The following is an 18,339-nucleotide window of genomic DNA, read 5'->3' on the forward strand; positions in this document are numbered from 1 at the left end:
CCCCACACCCGGGGTACGGAGCCTGCACACATCCCCCCTAGACCTCCTGAATCATTAATGGGGAATATGCAGCAAAAGAAATCCATCAGCCGCAGACCCAGCGACCGAGGCTCGCCGGCACCAGAGGAGGACCATGCCGCCACTCAGGACTGGCGGAGAAGCCCCCAATAACCACTACCCAGAATGCAACTGTCAGCCCCAGGGGACACGAGGCGGGACTGTCATATACACCAGCAGTGAGATTCATGCAGTGCATGGGGATGATCAGGGTTAACCCTTTCTATGCCGGTCCCATCCCCGCAGTACAGCAGGGGCGGCCTCTGGGCACGAATGATCAGAAAATGAATGAAGAGCGCGCAGTGTGCCCGCAGGAATCGCGGCTGCAGAGTGTAATGTGGCTTTTGCAGGGTTTCAGACACATAAAAGGAGTCATTTGGAGTGAATGAGGGGCGGATTCCTGTGCGGCTGGGGGGGGGGGGGGTAGTCCTCTCCAGAATGGCAGATCTGCAGCTATGGGGGTCACCATTCTCTCTGCCTATTGAAGGTGAAAAAGGGTGGGGCGGCTGGGAGGAAGACTGCTGGAAAATGGTGCTCATGTAATGGAGGAGAGGGCGGCCGTGCGGCAGCCTGCATGTAAGGTGGGGCAGACGGACAGCTGCAGGTCCTGCACAATGCACGGCCGGCGGAGCAGGAACTGTGCAGCTGCCATCATCTGCTCTGCTGCAATGGCGGATCCTCGGGGGAGGGGGGGGGACAGGGTGCGACAATCTACGGACGGCGACAGACAGGCGCTAAACCCCAGATCCGCAGTGTGCGGCTACTAAATAGCAAAACGGGCAACCTAGTGACTAGTATGGGGGATAGAACAGCCGGGTCCATAGATGCTGCAGGATACAATGGAGCAGAAGACTGCAACAATGTATCAGCAGCTCCAGACCAGTCCAAGCAGCAGCGGCCCCTGCCAAGGCAGATGGGACGGACCCCTGTGCCCCCACGTATATAGGATACATCAGAGTAGGAGGTGAGGGGCCCGGATCACAGGATGGCGCAGCCCCCCAGAGATGAAGATATGGGGTACTCACGGCTCACTTTCATGCTGCCGAATGATGAGGGTTGTTGTACGGGTTTGCAGCTCTCTGCGAAGGAAGTGGTTCTCGGCCTCCCCGACATTCTGCTGCTGCTTCTCTCTGTTCCTTATGAAAGCCGGATAGAGGACAAACACATGAAGACCCCGGCGGCCAAGACACCTCGGACCCCTCTCTGCAATACGGGGGGTCGGAATCAGCAGCGAGCCTGATACAGTCAGCGAATCCTCCGCCCGTCACTCCTTCTCCAGCATGCCACACACTCCGGCAGATGTGGGGGGTCACAGGCCCATGGGGGGCACACGGCCAGGATTACCGGGGGGACCCCGCAAGCAGGAGCGACGCGGCCTGAGGGGGCACTAACCCAGCAGAAAGGAGATCGGGAGCCCTGGCAGGAACGTGGGGGTCCGCATATGATACTGGGGGCTCTGACAAGCCAGGGGGGGTGACAGCAAAGGTAACACTGGGGGTCCAAGGCTCAGTAACACTGCAGAACAGTAATACGGGGGGCTCGGTACTATGGGGGCGTCTTATGGGGAGCCCTCTAGATTGGGATCATTAATATTGGGGTCCCTCTGATTTTAGGGTCTCTACTTTAAGGGATCCTTAATTATTAGGAGTGCTCTGCAGTAATAATGGGGGTCCCTCTATTATACGGGGTCTCTACACTAATATTGGGGGTCCCTCTATTATACGGGGTCTCTACACTAATATTGGGGGTCCCTCTATTATACGGGGTCTCGACACTAATATTGGGGGTCCCTTTCTGTTATTAAAGGATCTCACTGTATTATTACACGTCTGCTTGTATTATTGGGGGTCCCTTTGTATTAGTGGGTCCCTCTCTGTATTATTAGGGGCTCCTATCTGTTATTGGGGGTCTCCCTGTATTATTAGGGGTCCCTTTCTAATATAGGGGGGGGTCTCTCTGAATTATTAATCCTTTTCTGTTATAGCGGGGGGGATCTGCCTGTATTATTAGGGGTCTCTTTATTATTGTGGGGTCTCCCTGTATTGTTAGGCGTCCCTTTCTGTTATTGGGGGTCTCCCTGTATTAATAGGGGCTCCTTTCTGCTATTGGGGTCTCTGTTTTATTAGGGGTCCCTTTCTGTTATTGGGGGGCTCCTTTCTGTGGTCGGGGTCTCTGTATTAGGGGTCCCTTTCTGTTATTGGGGGGGTCTCTGTATTATTAGGGTTCCCTGTCTGTTATTGGGGGGTCTCCCTGTATTATTAGGGGCTCCTGTCTGTTATTGGGGGGTCCCTTACTGTTATTGGGGGGTCTCTCTGTATTATTAGGGGTCCCTTTCTGTTATTGGGGGGTCCCTCTATTATTAGGGGCTCCTTTCTGTTATTGGGGGGTCTCCTTGTATTATTAGGGGTCCCTTTCTGTTATTGGGGGGTCTCCCTGTATTATTAGGGGCTCCTTTCTGTTATTGGGGGGTCCCTTTCTGTGGCCGGGGTCTCCCTGTATTATTAGGGGTCCCTTTCTGTTATTGGGGGGGTCTCCCTGTATTATTAGGGGTCCCTTTCTGTTATTGGGGGGTCTCCCTGTATTATTAGGGGTCCCTTTCTGTTATTGGGGGGTCTCCCTGTATTAATAGGGGTCCCCTTCTGTTATTGGGGGGTCTCCCTGTATTAATAGGGGTCCCTTTCTGTTATTGGGGGGTCTCCCTGTATTGTTAGGGTGTCCTTTCTGTTATTGGGGGGTCTCCCTGTATTATTAGGGGTCCCTTTCTGTTATTGGGGGGTCTCCCTGTATTATTAGGGGTCCCTTTCTGTTATTGGGGGGTCTTCCTGTATTAATAGGGGTCCCCTTCTGTTATTGGGGGGGTCTCCCTGTATTAATAGGGGTCCCTTTCTGTTATTGGGGGGTCTTCCTGTATTAATAGGGGTCCCCTTCTGTTATTGGGGGGGTCTCCCTGTATTAATAGGGGTCCCTTTCTGTTATTGGGGGGTCTCCCTGTATTAATAGGGGTCCCTTTCTGTTATTGGGGGGTCTCCCTGTATTGTTAGGGTGTCCTTTCTGTTATTGGGGGGTCCCTTTCTGTGGTCGGGGTCTCCCTGTAGTATTAGGGGTCCCTTTCTGTTATTGGGGGGTCTCCCTGTATTAATAGGGGTCCCTTTCTGTTATTGGGGGGTCTTCCTGTATTAATAGGGGTCCCTTTCTGTTATTGGGGGGTCTCCCTGTATTGTTAGGGTGTCCTTTCTGTTATTGGGGGGTCTCCCTGTATTGTTAGGGTGTCCTTTCTGTTATTGGGGGGTCCCTTTCTGTGGTCGGGGTCTCCCTGTATTATTAGGGGTCCCTTTCTGTGGCCGGGGCCTCCCTCTCCTCACAGCCGGGATGGAGGACGGCTCAGGCCGCAGTCTGCGCTCATGGCGGCTTCCTCAGGCCCCGGAGCCCTCACAGCGCTGCAGACAATGCACCGGCGGTGGTTTCGGCCTCCGCTCACGTCAGGTGACGGCCGGCGGCGCTCGCTGGCTCCGTGCTTCCTGTCACCGCCGCGGACAGTGTGAGTCTCCGGTTCCTCTCCGCCCTCAGCTCGCTCTCTTTCCCTTTGTCACTCTCCGTCCGTCTGAGCGCATTTGCCTGTCGGGTTTCTCCTGCAATGCTCTCCTCCTCCCTCCTCCCCTGATGACGTAGCGCTCGGCGCATAGAGCGCAGTTACGGAGCGCAGAGTGCGCAGGAAGAGATGGAGAATAGGAGCAGAGGCGGGCCGCGCAGCCAGAGCCTTCATGACGTCACACGCCCTCCTCACTCCGCCCTCATCACTCGCCAGCGCTCAGGTTCCAATCAGGAGGCAAGACAGTGAAAAGGGGGCGGTGCCGATTACTAACCAGTAACGACAGTCGTCAGGTTCCCGTCTGCTCCCTCACGGGCTCCTCCTCCGTAGCTGACTGCTAACGATGTTCTACGCTGATTGGCTCATATGTAACCATTCTAGGAATCTCACCCAATGGTAACACAAACCCGCCTCTTTATGTTTATAAGTCAGTTGCTGATTGGTTACTCATCTGCCCGTCTTAATTAACACCTCAGGGTAAGGGCGAGGCGAGCCAGGAATGAAAAGTGTCTTCTGATTGGTCGGAAAAAGCATTTGCAGCTGGGGTAGAAGCGGAAGTGGGTGTGGCCAGTTCCTTTTAAGACGCCGGAAGTGTGACCTTTCACTTTTTGTCGGCGGCCTGATTGAAGTAGAGTTGCTATGGAAACAGTGTGGCTGATGGGTGGCCTCCATGTTGTCATCTTTAGGGTGTGCTGTAAGTTTATCGCCTTGTTCTGTCCCACAAGTTTCTGTAGGTCCCTGTGTCCTCACAGGTCATATGTGAACAGTCACCTCAGTGATGGATGGCGGCTAAGACTGACAAGTGGGCGGGGGATGGACAGGAGGATGCGCCGAGCCCGGCGGGGGACGGACAGCAGGAGGCGCCGAGCCCGGCGGAGGACGCGCCGAGCCCGGCGGGGGACGGACAGGAGGACGCGCCGAGCCCGGCGGGGGACGGACAGGAGGACGCGCCGAGCCCGGCGGGGGACGGACAGGAGGACGCGCCGAGCCCGGCGGGGGACGGACAGGAGGACGCGCCGAGCCCGGCGGGGGACGGACAGGAGGACGCGCCGAGCCCGGCGGGGGACGGACAGGAGGACGCGCCGAGCCCGGCGGGGGACGGACAGGAGGACGCGCCGAGCCCGGCGGGGGACGGACAGGAGGACGCGCCGAGCCCGGCGGGGGACGGACAGGAGGACGCGCCGAGCCCGGCGGGGGACGGACAGGAGGACGCGCCGAGCCCGGCGGGGGACGGACAGGAGGACGCGCCGAGCCCGGCGGGGGACGGACAGGAGGACGCGCCGAGCCCGGCGGTGGACGGACAGGAGGACGCGCCGAGCCCGGCGGTGGACGGACAGCAGGACGCGCCGAGCCCGGCGGTGGACGGACAGGAGGACGCGCCGAGCCCGGCGGTGGACGGACAGGAGGACGCGCCGAGCCCGGCGGTGGACGGACAGGAGGACGCGCCGAGCCCGGCGGTGGACGGACAGGAGGACGCGCCGAGCCCGGCGGTGGACGGACAGGAGGACGCGCCGAGCCCGGCGGTGGACGGACAGGAGGACGCGCCGAGCCCGGCGGTGGACGGACAGGAGGACGCGCCGAGCCCGGCGGTGGACGGACAGGAGGACGCGCCGAGCCCGGCGGTGGACGGACAGGAGGACGCGCCGAGCCCGGCGGTGGACGGACAGGAGGACGCGCCGAGCCCGGCGGGGGACGGACAGGAGGACGCGCCGAGCCCGGCGGGGGACGGACAGGAGGACGCGCCGAGCCCGGCGGGGGACGGACAGGAGGACGCGCCGAGCCCGGCGGGGGACGGACAGCAGGAGGCGCCGAGCCCGGCGGGGGACGGACAGGAGGACGCGCCGAGCCCGGCGGGGGACGGACAGGAGGACGCGCCGAGCCCGGCGGTGGACGGACAGGAGGACGCGCCGAGCCCGGCGGTGGACGGACAGGAGGACGCGCCGAGCCCGGCGGTGGACGGACAGGAGGACGCGCCGAGCCCGGCGGTGGACGGACAGGAGGACGCGCCGAGCCCGGCGGGGGACGGACAGGAGGACGCGCCGAGCCCGGCGGGGGACGGACAGGAGGACGCGCCGAGCCCGGCGGGGGACGGACAGGAGGACGCGCCGAGCCCGGCGGTGGACGGACAGGAGGACGCGCCGAGCCCGGCGGTGGACGGACAGGAGGACGCGCCGAGCCCGGCGGTGGACGGACAGGAGGACGCGCCGAGCCCGGCGGTGGACGGACAGGAGGACGCGCCGAGCCCGGCGGTGGACGGGCAGGAGGACGCGCCGAGCCCGGCGGGGGACGGACAGGAGGACGCGCCGAGCTCGGTGGGGGTGGGCCAGTGGATACACTGAGCCCAGAAAGATGGGTTATTGACTGGTTCACATGAGCGGTGTTCTCAGCCCGTATACAGACTGCGATGCCAGTACTGATCCCGGGTCTCCTAACCGGAGCGTGCCGCCTCCTGTGTCCACAGTTCTGTGTTTGGGTTCGGAGCTTCGCTTTCAGTCTCTATGGACCGTGAGTCCCGTGTGGACCCAGCCTGAAGCCGATGGCTGCCTCGTGTGCAGATTGTGGAGAGACGTCCGCACTTCATCACTGCTGTTCCGCAGTAAAGGATTTCTTAATTGACGTTGGATCCCTGATGCCAAACTTCACTTTCATAATGCACCGATGAGACGCCGGAGGGAGACTAGAATAATAGCAACACATACAAATGTCACTAATAAAGGAGCAGCTCCAGTAAGGGAATGTGAGCAGCTACTACTACTAATAATCTTTATATTAATCTTTATATAGCGCCAACATATTCCGCAGCGCTTTACAGTTTAACAGTTTCAAACACAACAGTCATAAGAAACAACATTAACAATACAATAAAGCAACATAATCTGGCCCTGCTCGTGAGAGTTTACAATCTACAATGAGGTGGGGGAAATACAAAGTACAGGTGTGTATTTACAATGATGTATTTACACTGAGGGTCCGGCCATCTTCAGGGAATGGGGGATAGATGGAGATAGTGAATGGGCTACATACGCGCCCTTACTCATAAAATGACTTATTAGGGAACGTGACGGGCCGCTCTGAACAAATGTGTTTTGAGGGAGCTCCTAAAACTATGCAAATTGTTGATGGTCCTAAATATCTTGAAGTAGAGCATTCCAGAGGATTGGCGCAGCACGGGAGAAGTCGGGAGTGGGAGGTACGGATTAGTGCAGAGGTTAGTCGACAGTCGTTTGCAGATCGCAGAGGTCGGTTCGGCCAATAGAAATGAGTGAGAGATGTAAGGTGGGGCCGCACTGTGGAGAGCTTTGTGGGTGAGAACAAGTACTTTGAATTGAATCGTAACCAGGATATTCCTGACAGAGGTTCTAGAATGGCTAAAAGGTGGTGAGCAGAGAAGGTACCTGCTGGGAGAGGTGAACATGCACAGATTCCACCATGTGTCAGTAAATATATCACCTGCCCCATCCACCACCCAATGCGGAAATACTCAAAATTCAAACTGACTCATCTGCAGTGAAAGCCATCATAAATACATGAAATAGCTCTCATCTACTGATCTGGAGTTACATTCTGTATTTTACTCCAGAGCTGCACTCACTATTCTGCTGGTGCAGTCACTGTGTACTTACATTACATTACTGATCCTGAGTTACATCCTGTATTATACTCCAGAGCTGCACTCACTATTCTGCTGGTGCAGTCACTGTGTACATACATTACATTACTAATCCTGAGTTACATCCTGTATTATACTCCAGAGCTGCACTCACTATTCTGCTGGTGCAGTCACTGTGTACTTACATTACATTATTGATGCTGAGTTACATCCTGTATTATACTCCAGAGCTGCACTCACTATTCTGCTGGTGCAGTCACTGTGTACATACATTACATTACTGACCCTGAGTTACATCCTGTATTATACTCCAGAGCTGCACTCACTATTCTGCTGGTGCAATCACTGTGTATATACATTACATTACTGATGCTGAGTTACATCCTGTATTATACTCCAGAGCTGCACTCACTATTCTGCTGGTGCAGTCACTGTGTACATACATTACATTACTGATCCTGAGTTACATTCTGTATTACACCCCAAACGTAAAGAGTACAAACTGCATGGGTCTCTTTTTTCTATTAAAGGGATATATATTGGCACCGCTCCGGGCTAGAGATATAAGAATTATATATTCTGGATGTCCATCGAGGGATCTATAACTCCCTGAAATCGCTAGAAGCTAAACCCAACGAGTGCAAAGTGCGGGTTTCTCCGTAAGCCGGTCATGTAAGTACGCCTTGTTTACACTTAAAAGAATCGCCCCAACGTGGTGCACCTCTTGATCCTGGTGTCTTTCGTATATGAGATTCATACATCGAGCTAGGTAGAAAAATGGTTGCCATAACACTAAGTAAAAAAGGAGGTTTCGGCCTCTAAGCGAGGTCACCACAGTGGGAGTGCCTTGGGTTTAGGCTGGGCAATAAGTGAGGGAAGCAAGCAGTCTTCACGTTTCTTTGTCCGGGGTCTAGCTGCTATACAGATGTGTGCTATGCGTCTAGATGTGTGCCCATCCTCCACAGCACACGGTCGGCCATGAGATAAGATGACATAACAAAATGTAAGTGTTTATTTTCAACTTTAATCCCATTTTATTTGTAATTGTGTTGTACATATGATATTTGTCTTGATATCTTTTTATACCTCTGTGAACACTGCCTACCTTTTTTGGCGTACAATATAAAATTACTAGCTTGTCTCTCCTTGCTTTATAACGTACGGTCATGTCCTCTAAAGTGAATTACGCTACTAATCTGGGTTGGCTCCGGACCTGTTAATAATTAAGAAATCGGAGCTGGTGGCAGCAGAATTTGTCCTGTGCAATTGGGAGGCTTTGTAGCGACAGCAGCGTTGATAATTATTGTTCCCGCCTGAGTGGGAGTAGTTATATCGCCCACGCTGCAGTGTGCCCAATAGCCAGTACATAGCAGGCAGCCTTTCTGGCAACTAATTACACTAGGTGGAGTACCCTGACTGACCTGAGGGTAAGGGGGGCGCCAGAGAAATGCAAGTTCCAAACCAGAAGTGGTATATAGATAAATTCCCTTCAGAAAGAACCAGGGGCTACCAAACAACCCCGGTTCGTGACAAATTGGTGTGAGTGGTGGGGATGATAAAGGTATCCTCCCCGTGAGCCATGACGTATTCGTGGCAGCGCGGTGAGATTCCTGCCATATTGGTGGCAGAGTGGAGGGATAATAGAGCATTAGTGATCTGGTTTGAGCAATCATTCCTCTCACTAAAAACTTGCACAGCTCTTGCGAGGACTTGGCGCAAAAAAAGTTTTGGAGAAAAGGTCAGTGTTTACTAGTCCTGACTGAGACAATAGTGTGTACTTGAGATTACCCCCTGCCTTTCTTTTCATTTTTCTATCCTATCTTTAATTTGGCAATGATGGCCGCAAAAGGAGAAGCCTGGTACACCCAGCAGAAGAGGGACACTCTTGTTGGAGTATGCACGTACCACGGCCTGGACCCGCATGGCAAAACCAAGGCTCAATTTGTCACGGAACTGGTGCAATTTGAAGCAGACCAAGCCCGGTCTCAGAGCCCAGTGGCCACAGCAGCCAGCACAAGCGAAAATGGTGCTGTAGCAGAGTTCCAACTACTGAATGCTGGCCCTACTTGCAGCCAGGGCGGATTGGACCCCAACCTGCTGGCGGCCTTGGAACAACTCCCTGCCGACGACCATGATGGATGTCTGCAGCTGATCCAGCAATACCATGGGAGGCGGAGAGAGCCGAGCAGCAAGCGTTGCGAGAGCACCAGCTGGAGTAAGCCCGACTCCAGGGGCCGAGGTCGTCCCTGTCCAACGGCGAGCCCAACAGTGCTCAGACCCCTAAACCCCGACCAGAGCACTTTCCTGTGATGGAAAAGGACAGGGACTTGGACACTTTTTTGAGGGTATTTGCGAAAGCCTGCAGACAGTACCGGCTGCCTGGGAACGAATGGGCTCGATACCTGACCCCAGGGCTAAGAGGCAAAGCTCTGGAGGCGTTTGCTGCTCTCCCTCCAGACCAAGATGAAGACTGAGGCCATCAAGCAGGCCCAGATATCAAAGTACCAGCTTACACCTGAGGTTTACCGTAGAAAGTTCCGGACCCTCCAACGTGGCCCACACGACAGTTACAGCGATGTGGCGCATGGACTCGGGACCCACTTTGACCAGTGGACCCAAGAACTGTCAGTGACCACCTTTGCACAGCTGGGAGACCTGATGATCAAAGACCAGTTCTTACATCTTTGCCCAGCTGAGGTGCAACAGTTCGTGATGGACAGAGAACCCAAAGACGTGACGAAAGCAGCGCAGATTGCCAACGCCTATGAGGCCAATTGTAGATCAGAAGTGCGGAAGCCAGTCACCACCAGCTGGAGGGGGTAAGCCTGCAACCAATGTCAGTGCCCCTGCCAGCCAACACACCAGAGGCCGTGTCCCTGTTGCCAACAGCATCAGACCTACCACCGACCTTCGCCAGTGTTTTTCCTGCAAACGGACTGGTCATATCAGCGCCAACTGTCCGGAGAAGCAGAGGAATACCCCCAGCTAAGGCCCCAGGGCCTAATGCAGCAGTTCTTTTGGTGGGTGGTGTGGTTGGGACATGATGTGCAGCACGTCACTGTCGCTACAGGCTCAAGGACACTGGGGCTGAACGAACCCTCATTCGACCCGAACTGGCGGCCCCTGAAGAGATCATTCTGAGGAAAACCCTGACTGTCACCAGGATTGGGGGCATCCACTGTCCCCTGCCAATGGCCCGGGTGTATATAGATTGGGGTGTCGGGAGCGGGGTGAAGGAAGTGGGGCTGTCCGATAACTTACTCACTGATGTTTTATTGGGGACTAATTTAGGGCGGATGGTTGCATATTATGTCCCTGACTCTCCTCCCTGATTGAATGCTGATAGTGATGGGAAATTGCATGTGTTACCTGACAATGCTTTACCGTTTAGTGATTTACCTGATAACCATTTTTCCGAAAATGCTGAGGGTAATACTGATGATGCTGATGATGAAAATATGCATGTTTTACCTGATAACCATTTATTTCCTAAGAATGATGTGTTCACAGGTGCAGGAGCGCTCAGCCACGTCACTCTGAGGGGTGGGATGGCTGGGGAACCCCTAACAGGAGCAAGGAAGGTGCTCAGGGAAATGGGGAGATGCATGGGAACCGTGAGGAAGGTGATGCCTTGCAACTGACCAGTGCCACCGAGGGAGGTAACTGGCCCATAAGTAGCACCGCTCCTGTGAGGTGGATAGAGAAGTAGTACCCATAGCAGCGCCGGCTGATGGGTCTGTGGAAATCCTTGGGGAGACAGCTTACGTAGCTGCTGTGACCCGCAGTCAGAGTGCCCGAAATGAAGATAACGTTCTGCCTTTTGGACCCTCCTCAGTCACAGGCGTGACTGAACCAGAGATGGACCCAGAGCAGGTCCGAGAGGGTTCCCGTGGGGAATGGACCCTGACGTCGCTTCTGGCTGCCCCTAGCCAGGAGTTCCAGGCCGCTCTGCACTCACTTGCGACCCTGGAGATTTTGAGTCACCTCGCCGGGACGCCCACCTCCGTGACTGATAAGGAGACGGTGTTCTGGGAACGAGGAAGGTTGTAACGGGAGACAGTACCTGGAAAATCCCAAAAGGAGTGGTTGAGGGAAAGACAGCTGGTCGTCCCGCATCGATACAGGGGTGAGTAGTTGTTCTAGATTGCCCATGAGATCCCGCTCGCTGGACACTTAGGGATCAGAAAAACTAAGGCCCGGCTGACTCAAAACTTCTATTGGCCCAAGATGGGGACAGATGTGACAAACTACTGCTGCTCCTGTATCACCTGTCAAAGAGTGGGGAAGGTGGGGCCTGCCCTTAAGGCTCCCCTGATCCTTTTGCCAGTGATAGAGGAGTCTTTCCAGAGGATCGCAGTGGATATTGTGGGCCCACTGGCCGTCCCCAGCAGCTCTGGAAAGCAATACATCCTCACTGTGGTAGACTACGCTACCCGGTACCCAGAGGCAGTGGCTCTGTCCTCAACTAGGGCAGATAAGGTAGCGGATGCCCTGTTGGCCATCTTTTCACAGGTAGGATTTCCCAGGGAGATGCTTACTGATCAAGGGCCCCAATTCATGTCTCGCCTAATGGAGGCTCTCTAAGAGAATACAGGCGAAGCATCTGGTATCGAGTGTGTATTGCCCACAGACCAATGGCTTGTGTGAGCGCTTCAATGGTGCCCTCAAACAGATGCTACGCATGCTGGTTGAGACCCAAGGACGCGACTGGGATTGGTACTTCCCACACCTGCTATTCGCTTACCAAGAGGTTACGCAGGCCTCGACGGGGTTCTCCCCCTTCGAGCTCCTGTTCGGCAGACGATTCTGTGGGTTCCTTGGCTAAGGGAATCCTGGGAAGAGGAGCCGAACTCTTCTGAAGTGTCCATAGTGGTGTATGTCATGCAGTTTCGTGACAAAATGCAGACCTTGACGCAGTTGGTGCATGACAACATGACGTAGGCTCAGGCTTATGAGAAGCACTGGTATGACCTGGACGCCCGGGAATGGACCTAACACGTGAGTCAAAAGGTGTGGGTGCTGCCCCCCTACCAAAGGCTAAGCTTCAGGCAGCCTGGGAAGACCCATAAGTCATCCACGGACAGCTCAGCCAAGTCACCTACGTGGTCATGTTTGACCATTCTCGGGGTAGGCGAAAGGCCTTTCACATCAACATGAAGAAGACTCATCACGAAGTGAAGCCTACGTCCTCCTAGTCTGCAGCTTGCCCGAAGACGAGGAGGAAGACCCCCCCTCCTGGTCGTGCTGGCCCAAGCCAAGGCCGGTGGGTTCATCGAGGACGTGGAGGTAAGTGCTTTTTTTAACCAAACCTCAGTGGTCGTAGTTGCGGACCATGCTGGAACCCTTCCGGGTCGTGTTTTCCAACTGACCTGGAAGGACTGAGTTAGCAGTCCACAAGGTGGACACCGGGAATCATGCCCCACTATGGCGTACACCGTATCGGATCTCCGATGAGGTGCAGCAGGTTATGCGCCAGGAGATAAATGAGATGTTACAGCTGGGGGTGATTCAACAGTCAAAGAGCGTGTGGGCCTCACCTGTAGTTCTTGTGCCAAAGAATGATCGGTCCACCCGGTTCTGCGTGGACTACAGGGGGCTCAACACCATCACAGCCTCTGACGTGCACCCAATGCCGCGCATCGAGGAGCTGCTTGAGCGGTTAGTTTGCGCAAAATGTCTGACCTTAATGGATCTGAGTCGGGGATACTGGCGGATTCCCCTGAGCCCTGAGCGCAGGAGAAGTCCGCCTTTATCACACCGTTTGGACTGTACGAGTCCACGGCCATGCCCTTCAGCATGAAGAATGCCCCTGCCACTTTCCAGAGGATGGTCATCCACCTGCTTCAGGGAATGGAGACGTACACGTTGGCGTATTTGAATGACATTGCCATCTTCAGTTCCTCCTGGGACAAACACATGCAGTATCTTCAGGAGGTGCTCAGGTGAATTCACCAAGCCGGGAATTGGGAATGGGAATATGCCATGTTTGAGTATCACCCTAAAAGTTCCATGGCTTACAGACACGCTGTGGGCCTTTCCAACCCCCCTCTTCCCACTCTGCCTGAGTGTGTAACCTAAAACCCCTCATTTCCCTCCTCTCTCAAGAATTTATATGGCTCTATGCTGTGGACAGACAAGTCTCCCTTCCCTACTCATTCCCCCTTCCCACCTGGTACTGGTTAAAACTGGTATAGAAAGCCTTAGCTTCTATTGTTCTTTCAAGGTCATATATATATTGGCACCAATCAGGGCTAGATTTATAAGAATTATATTTTCCGGATGTCCATCGAGGGATCTATAACTCCCTGAAATCGCTAGAAGCTAAACCCAACGAGTGCAAAGTGCGGGTTTCTTTGTAAGCGGGTCATGTAAGTACGCCTTGTTTACACTTAAAAGAATCGCCCCGATGTGGTGCACCTCTTGCTCCTGGTGTCTTTCGTATATGAGATTCATACAGTGAGCTAGGTAGAAAAATGGTTGCCATAACACTAAGTAAAAAAGGAGGTTTCAGCCTTTAATCGAGGTCACCACAGGGGGAGTGCCTTGGGTTTAGGCTGGGAAATAAGTGAGGGAAGCAAGCAGTCTTCACGTGTCTTTGTCCTGGGTCTAGCTGCTATACAGATGTGTGCTATGCATCTAGATGTGTGCCCATCCTCCACAGCACAAGGTCGGCCATGAGATAAGATGACATAACGAAATGTAAGTGTTTATTTTCAATCTTAATCCCAATTTATTTGTAATTGTATTGTACATATATTTGTTCTCTTTATAATATCTTTTTATACCTCTGTAAACACTGCCTACTAGTTATGAGCGAGGGTACTTGTTGTTTGGGTTTTCCCGAGCACGCTTGGGTGACCTTTGAGTATTTGTTATTGGTCGGAGATATAGTTTTCATCGCCTCAGTTGCATGATTTATGGCGGCCAGACATGCTGAATACATGTGAGGAATGCCTATTTGTTAGGGAATTCCCACATGTATTCAGCGTATCAGCGTATCTGGAAGTAAATCATGCAACTGAGGCGATGAAAACTATGTCTCCGAGCAATAACAAATACTCGGAGGTCACCCGAGCGTGCTCTGGAAAACCCGAGCAATGCGTACACTCCCTCATCACTACTGCCTACCTTTTTTGGAGTAAAATAAAAAATTAATAGCTTGTCTCTCCTTGCTCTATAACGTACGGTCATGTCTTCTAAAGTGAATTATGCTACTAATCTGGGTTGGCTCCGGACCCATTAATAATTAGGAAATCGGAGCTGATGGCAGCAGAATTTGTCCTGTGCAATTGGGAGGCTTTGTAGTAACTGCGGCGTTGATTATTATTCCCGCCTGAGTGGGTGTAGTTATATTGCCCTCACTGCAGCGTGCCCAATAGCCAGTACATAGCAGGCAGCCTTTCTGGCTACTAATTACATTACCTTAGGTGCAGTACCCTGACTGATCTAAGGGTAAGGGGGTCGCCAGAGAGCTGCAAGTTCCAATCCGGAACTAGGAAGTGGGATATAGATAAATCCCTTTCAGAAAGAATCAAGGGCTACCAAACAACCCCGGTTCGTGACAAATTGGTGAGTGGTGGGGATGATAAAGGTATCCTCCCCGTGAACTGTGACATTGGTTGCTGCGCAGTGGGATTCCTGACATGCGGGATTCTTTTTTTCTTAAGAAAAAAAGACGGGGGGCTCCACTCATGCCTATATTTCCACAAACTGAATCAGATCACGGGCCGGGATCCATATCTGCTCCTTCTCATCCCGCACTTCTTTAATCAGACCTGGTGATGCCATTTGGGTTGATGAATGTGCCCACCGTTTTTCGGCACTTTGTAAATGACATCTTTAGTCACCTTGTAGGTACATTTGTGGCTGTCTTTCTGTATGACATTAATTTTTTCATCTGATCTTGAGTCACATCAGGTGCATGTCAGGCAGGTCTTACACATACTCGGAGACAATCAATTTTATAGGTCAAATCCGTAAAGTGTATGTTTCTCGGTTGATGAGATTCCTTTCCACGGTTATGTGTTGTCATCCACCGGTTTTCGCATGGATCTGGCGAACTTCTGAGCGATATTGGACTGGGATTGTGCTGAAGATTTTCAAGGCGTTACAAAGGTTTTTGAGCTTCGCCAACTACTTTCGTAAGTTCATCAAAAACTTTTCAGTAGTAGCCAAACCTTTTACGGATATGACCAGCAAGGGGACGGACTTGGTGTCTATATGCTCGGATCTGGAATGAAAGGTTGTTGACGCTCAGGGGAATGACCAGTTCCTAAACTATTCCCATTAGTTCACTGAAACGTGTGGATTCACCGCATTCTATACATTCTATTGATGAAGTTTCTCTTGCGGAGGCGTGCCCCATGTCAGTCTCCGGGTCATTCACAGGATGCATAGTGGACATGAGTTTTCTAGAAATCCCGTCCACTATGCTGCCGCAGCTGGCTGCTGTGGGTTTGACGCTGCATAAATACGCAAACCCGCAGCAATTACTGATCATGGGCACATACCCTTACAAACTTTTTCCTAAGCCTCCCATCTAGAAGGGCAAAGCAAGAGCAGTGGATCAGAATCTTCTCATACTGGAGCTTGGGGAGAGGCTGACTTGTCCCGGCTGTCACTCCTCTCCACCTAGAGTCTTCGCCGAGATAGACTTCCATGAAAAATTATATAGACGGAACTGAGGTTTCTGGATGGTGAAGGACACAGTTGCCCCCTATCTTCTGGGGAGGACGTCCCCGAAGGGCACCACGAGCTGAAGGATCCTTGTGACATACAAAGATAAGAAATTAACACACAGCGACAGTGAGAACGCGAATCAAGATAAATCTCACCCGTACAATGTATTGGGCGCAGTGATTCCGCACGGTTCAATGAACACATGCACAATCACCTGCGTTCAAAAGCCAGCAGCGCTTTGGACGGAGCGAACATGTGCTGCATCCAAAGCGCAGCCAATTACTGACCGAGTGCACACACCCTTCCAGGCTAATTAAGGTCTTAAACCTTGGTCAAAGCTATCTGGGCACACAAATCTCCAAAGGTGCCCAAACTTTTGCATCGGCCCATTTTCAAATACTTTTTTTGGTGTGCCTAAAATACAAAGTAAATGCGTCATCTGTAACTTTAGGCCTTTTAGATAATTTCATCTTCAACTTGCGTAACTGTTCACAATAACAGTCATTTTAACTGGGGGTGCACAGACTTTTACATGCACTGTATGTGTTCATTTCCAGACAGTCCGGCCTTTTATGCTTTTTGTGATTTAGTTCTGGTTTTGCCTAAAATTCATGCACCAATAACTTTGTAGCCACGATTCATCATTTGTGGTTTTAAGGTCACTTACCATTTGTTTTTTTCTCCTGTGGAATTTGCTGACCTTTTTTGTACCAAATTCCTAAGTCATGCACGTGGTTCGTAAATTTTGTGCAAAGTAAAAAATGATTCGTTTCTGGGGGGTTTTAGCAGAAAAAAAAGTTGCTCCAAATTTTGCGACTTTTTAAAAAGTTGAACGTAAAGAATCAGCTGAAAACATCTGGAATCACTAAACTCTGCCCACAAGCGGAACACAAGAAAAATAGGCGAGCACATATAAAATGGACTTTAAAAACGCACAAATAGAATAATGACCTGGGTGCGGATGAGACAACGGTAGTGAGGAATCGGGACCCGAGTGTGTTTCCATATGTGCAGTGATGATGGCGGACACAGCACCTTATAGATTAGTGATGGACAGCTCCAGAGTCCTCTTCTGCGACAGGCCCCCATGGACCCAACGATTGTTATTAGTAATGAAGTTGTAGAATTATTTTTTTTCTTGCAGAGAGCGCCACTTGTATGTGCAGGATGTACACGGTACTGCAGCTCTGTACTGACAGTTCTCCATTACACCAGGTAGTTCAGGAGTGCGCTCTGCAGCGGTGGAAATGCGTCAGTACCTTCCTGGAGGAGATCAGTGTCAGACATAGCTAGACGTCACCGCTCGTCCTGACTGATCATCACAGGAGGCCGCACTCGCCTTCACGTGCAGCTGACATTGATTTCAGCTTGGGAATAGATTTCACCTCCCACATTTGTGACGAGCCACCTCTGTATCTGTGTCGTCCCCCCACACCCGGTATCTGTGTCCCCCCACACCCGGTATCTGTGTCCTCCACCACCACCCGGTATCTGTGTGTCGTCCCCCCACACCCGGTATCTGTGTCCCCCACCACCACCCTGTATCTGTGTCCTCCACCACCACCTCTGTATCTGTGTCGTCCCCCCACACCCGGTATCTGTGTGTCGTCCCCCCACACCCGGTATCTGTGTCCCCCCCACACCCGGTATCTGTGTCCTCCACCACCACCCGGTATCTGTGTGTTGTCCCCCCACACCCGATATCTGTGTGTCGTCCCCCCACACCCGGTATCTGTGTCCCCCCACACCCGGTATCTGTGTCCTCCACCACCACCCGGTATCTGTGTGTTGTCCCCCCACACCCGATATCTGTGTGTCGTCCCCCCACACCCGGTATCTGTGTCCCCCCACACCCGGTATCTGTGTCCTCCACCACCACCCGGTATCTGTGTGTTGTCCCCCCACACCCGATATCTGTGTGTCGTCCCCCCACACCCGGTATCTGTGTCCCCCCACACCCGGTATCTGTGTCCTCCACCACCACCCGGTATCTGTGTGTCGTCCCCCCACACCCGGTATCTGTGTCCCCCACCACCACCCTGTATCTGTGTCCTCCACCACCACCTCTGTATCTGTGTCGTCCCCCCACACCCGGTATCTGTGTGTCGTCCCCCCACACCCGGTATCTGTGTCCCCCCACACCCGGTATCTGTGTCCCCCCCACACCCGGTATCTGTGTCCTCCACCACCACCCGGTATCTGTGTGTTGTCCCCCCACACCCGATATCTGTGTGTCGTCCCCCCACACCCGGTATCTGTGTCCCCCCACACCCGGTATCTGTGTCCCCCCACACCCGGTATCTGTGTCCTCCACCACCACCCGGTATCTGTGTGTTGTCCCCCCACACCCGATATCTGTGTGTCGTCCCCCCACACCCGGTATCTGTGTCCCCCCACACCCGGT

At 53.2% G+C, this 18,339-nt stretch overlaps 2 protein-coding genes across 3 annotated transcripts in view; one reads left to right on the forward strand and one right to left on the reverse strand.

The window, feature by feature from the left end:
* GSK3B (glycogen synthase kinase 3 beta) overlaps positions 1-2,287 on the reverse strand; it is a 69,492-nt gene extending 67,205 nt beyond the window's left edge. The window contains exon 1 of one of the 2 annotated variants that reach the window (XM_069760467.1): positions 1,083-2,287. In XM_069760467.1, coding sequence (XP_069616568.1) covers positions 1,083-1,170 — 88 coding nt within the window. In that variant the 5' untranslated portion in view covers positions 1,171-2,287. The remainder of the gene's footprint in view (positions 1-1,082) is intronic. The other variant, XM_069760468.1, reaches the window with a different exon arrangement.
* A 2,141-nt stretch (positions 2,288-4,428) lies between these two features.
* On the forward strand, positions 4,429-5,985 carry LOC138671515 (basic proline-rich protein-like). Its single transcript, XM_069759689.1, has one exon. It carries the CDS (start codon positions 4,429-4,431, stop codon positions 5,983-5,985), a length of 1,557 nt encoding a protein of 518 aa, XP_069615790.1.
* Positions 5,986-18,339: the final 12,354 nt, after the last annotated feature.

This window comes from Ranitomeya imitator, chromosome 3, assembly GCF_032444005.1.
Source record: "Ranitomeya imitator isolate aRanImi1 chromosome 3, aRanImi1.pri, whole genome shotgun sequence".
Lineage (NCBI taxonomy): Eukaryota > Metazoa > Chordata > Amphibia > Anura > Dendrobatidae > Ranitomeya > Ranitomeya imitator.

Bases quoted from the DNA above. Each gene is read 5' to 3' on its own strand.
- LOC138671515 (XM_069759689.1), top strand. From the start codon at position 4,429: ATGGCGGCTAAGACTGACAAGTGGGCGGGGGATGGACAGGAGGATGCG.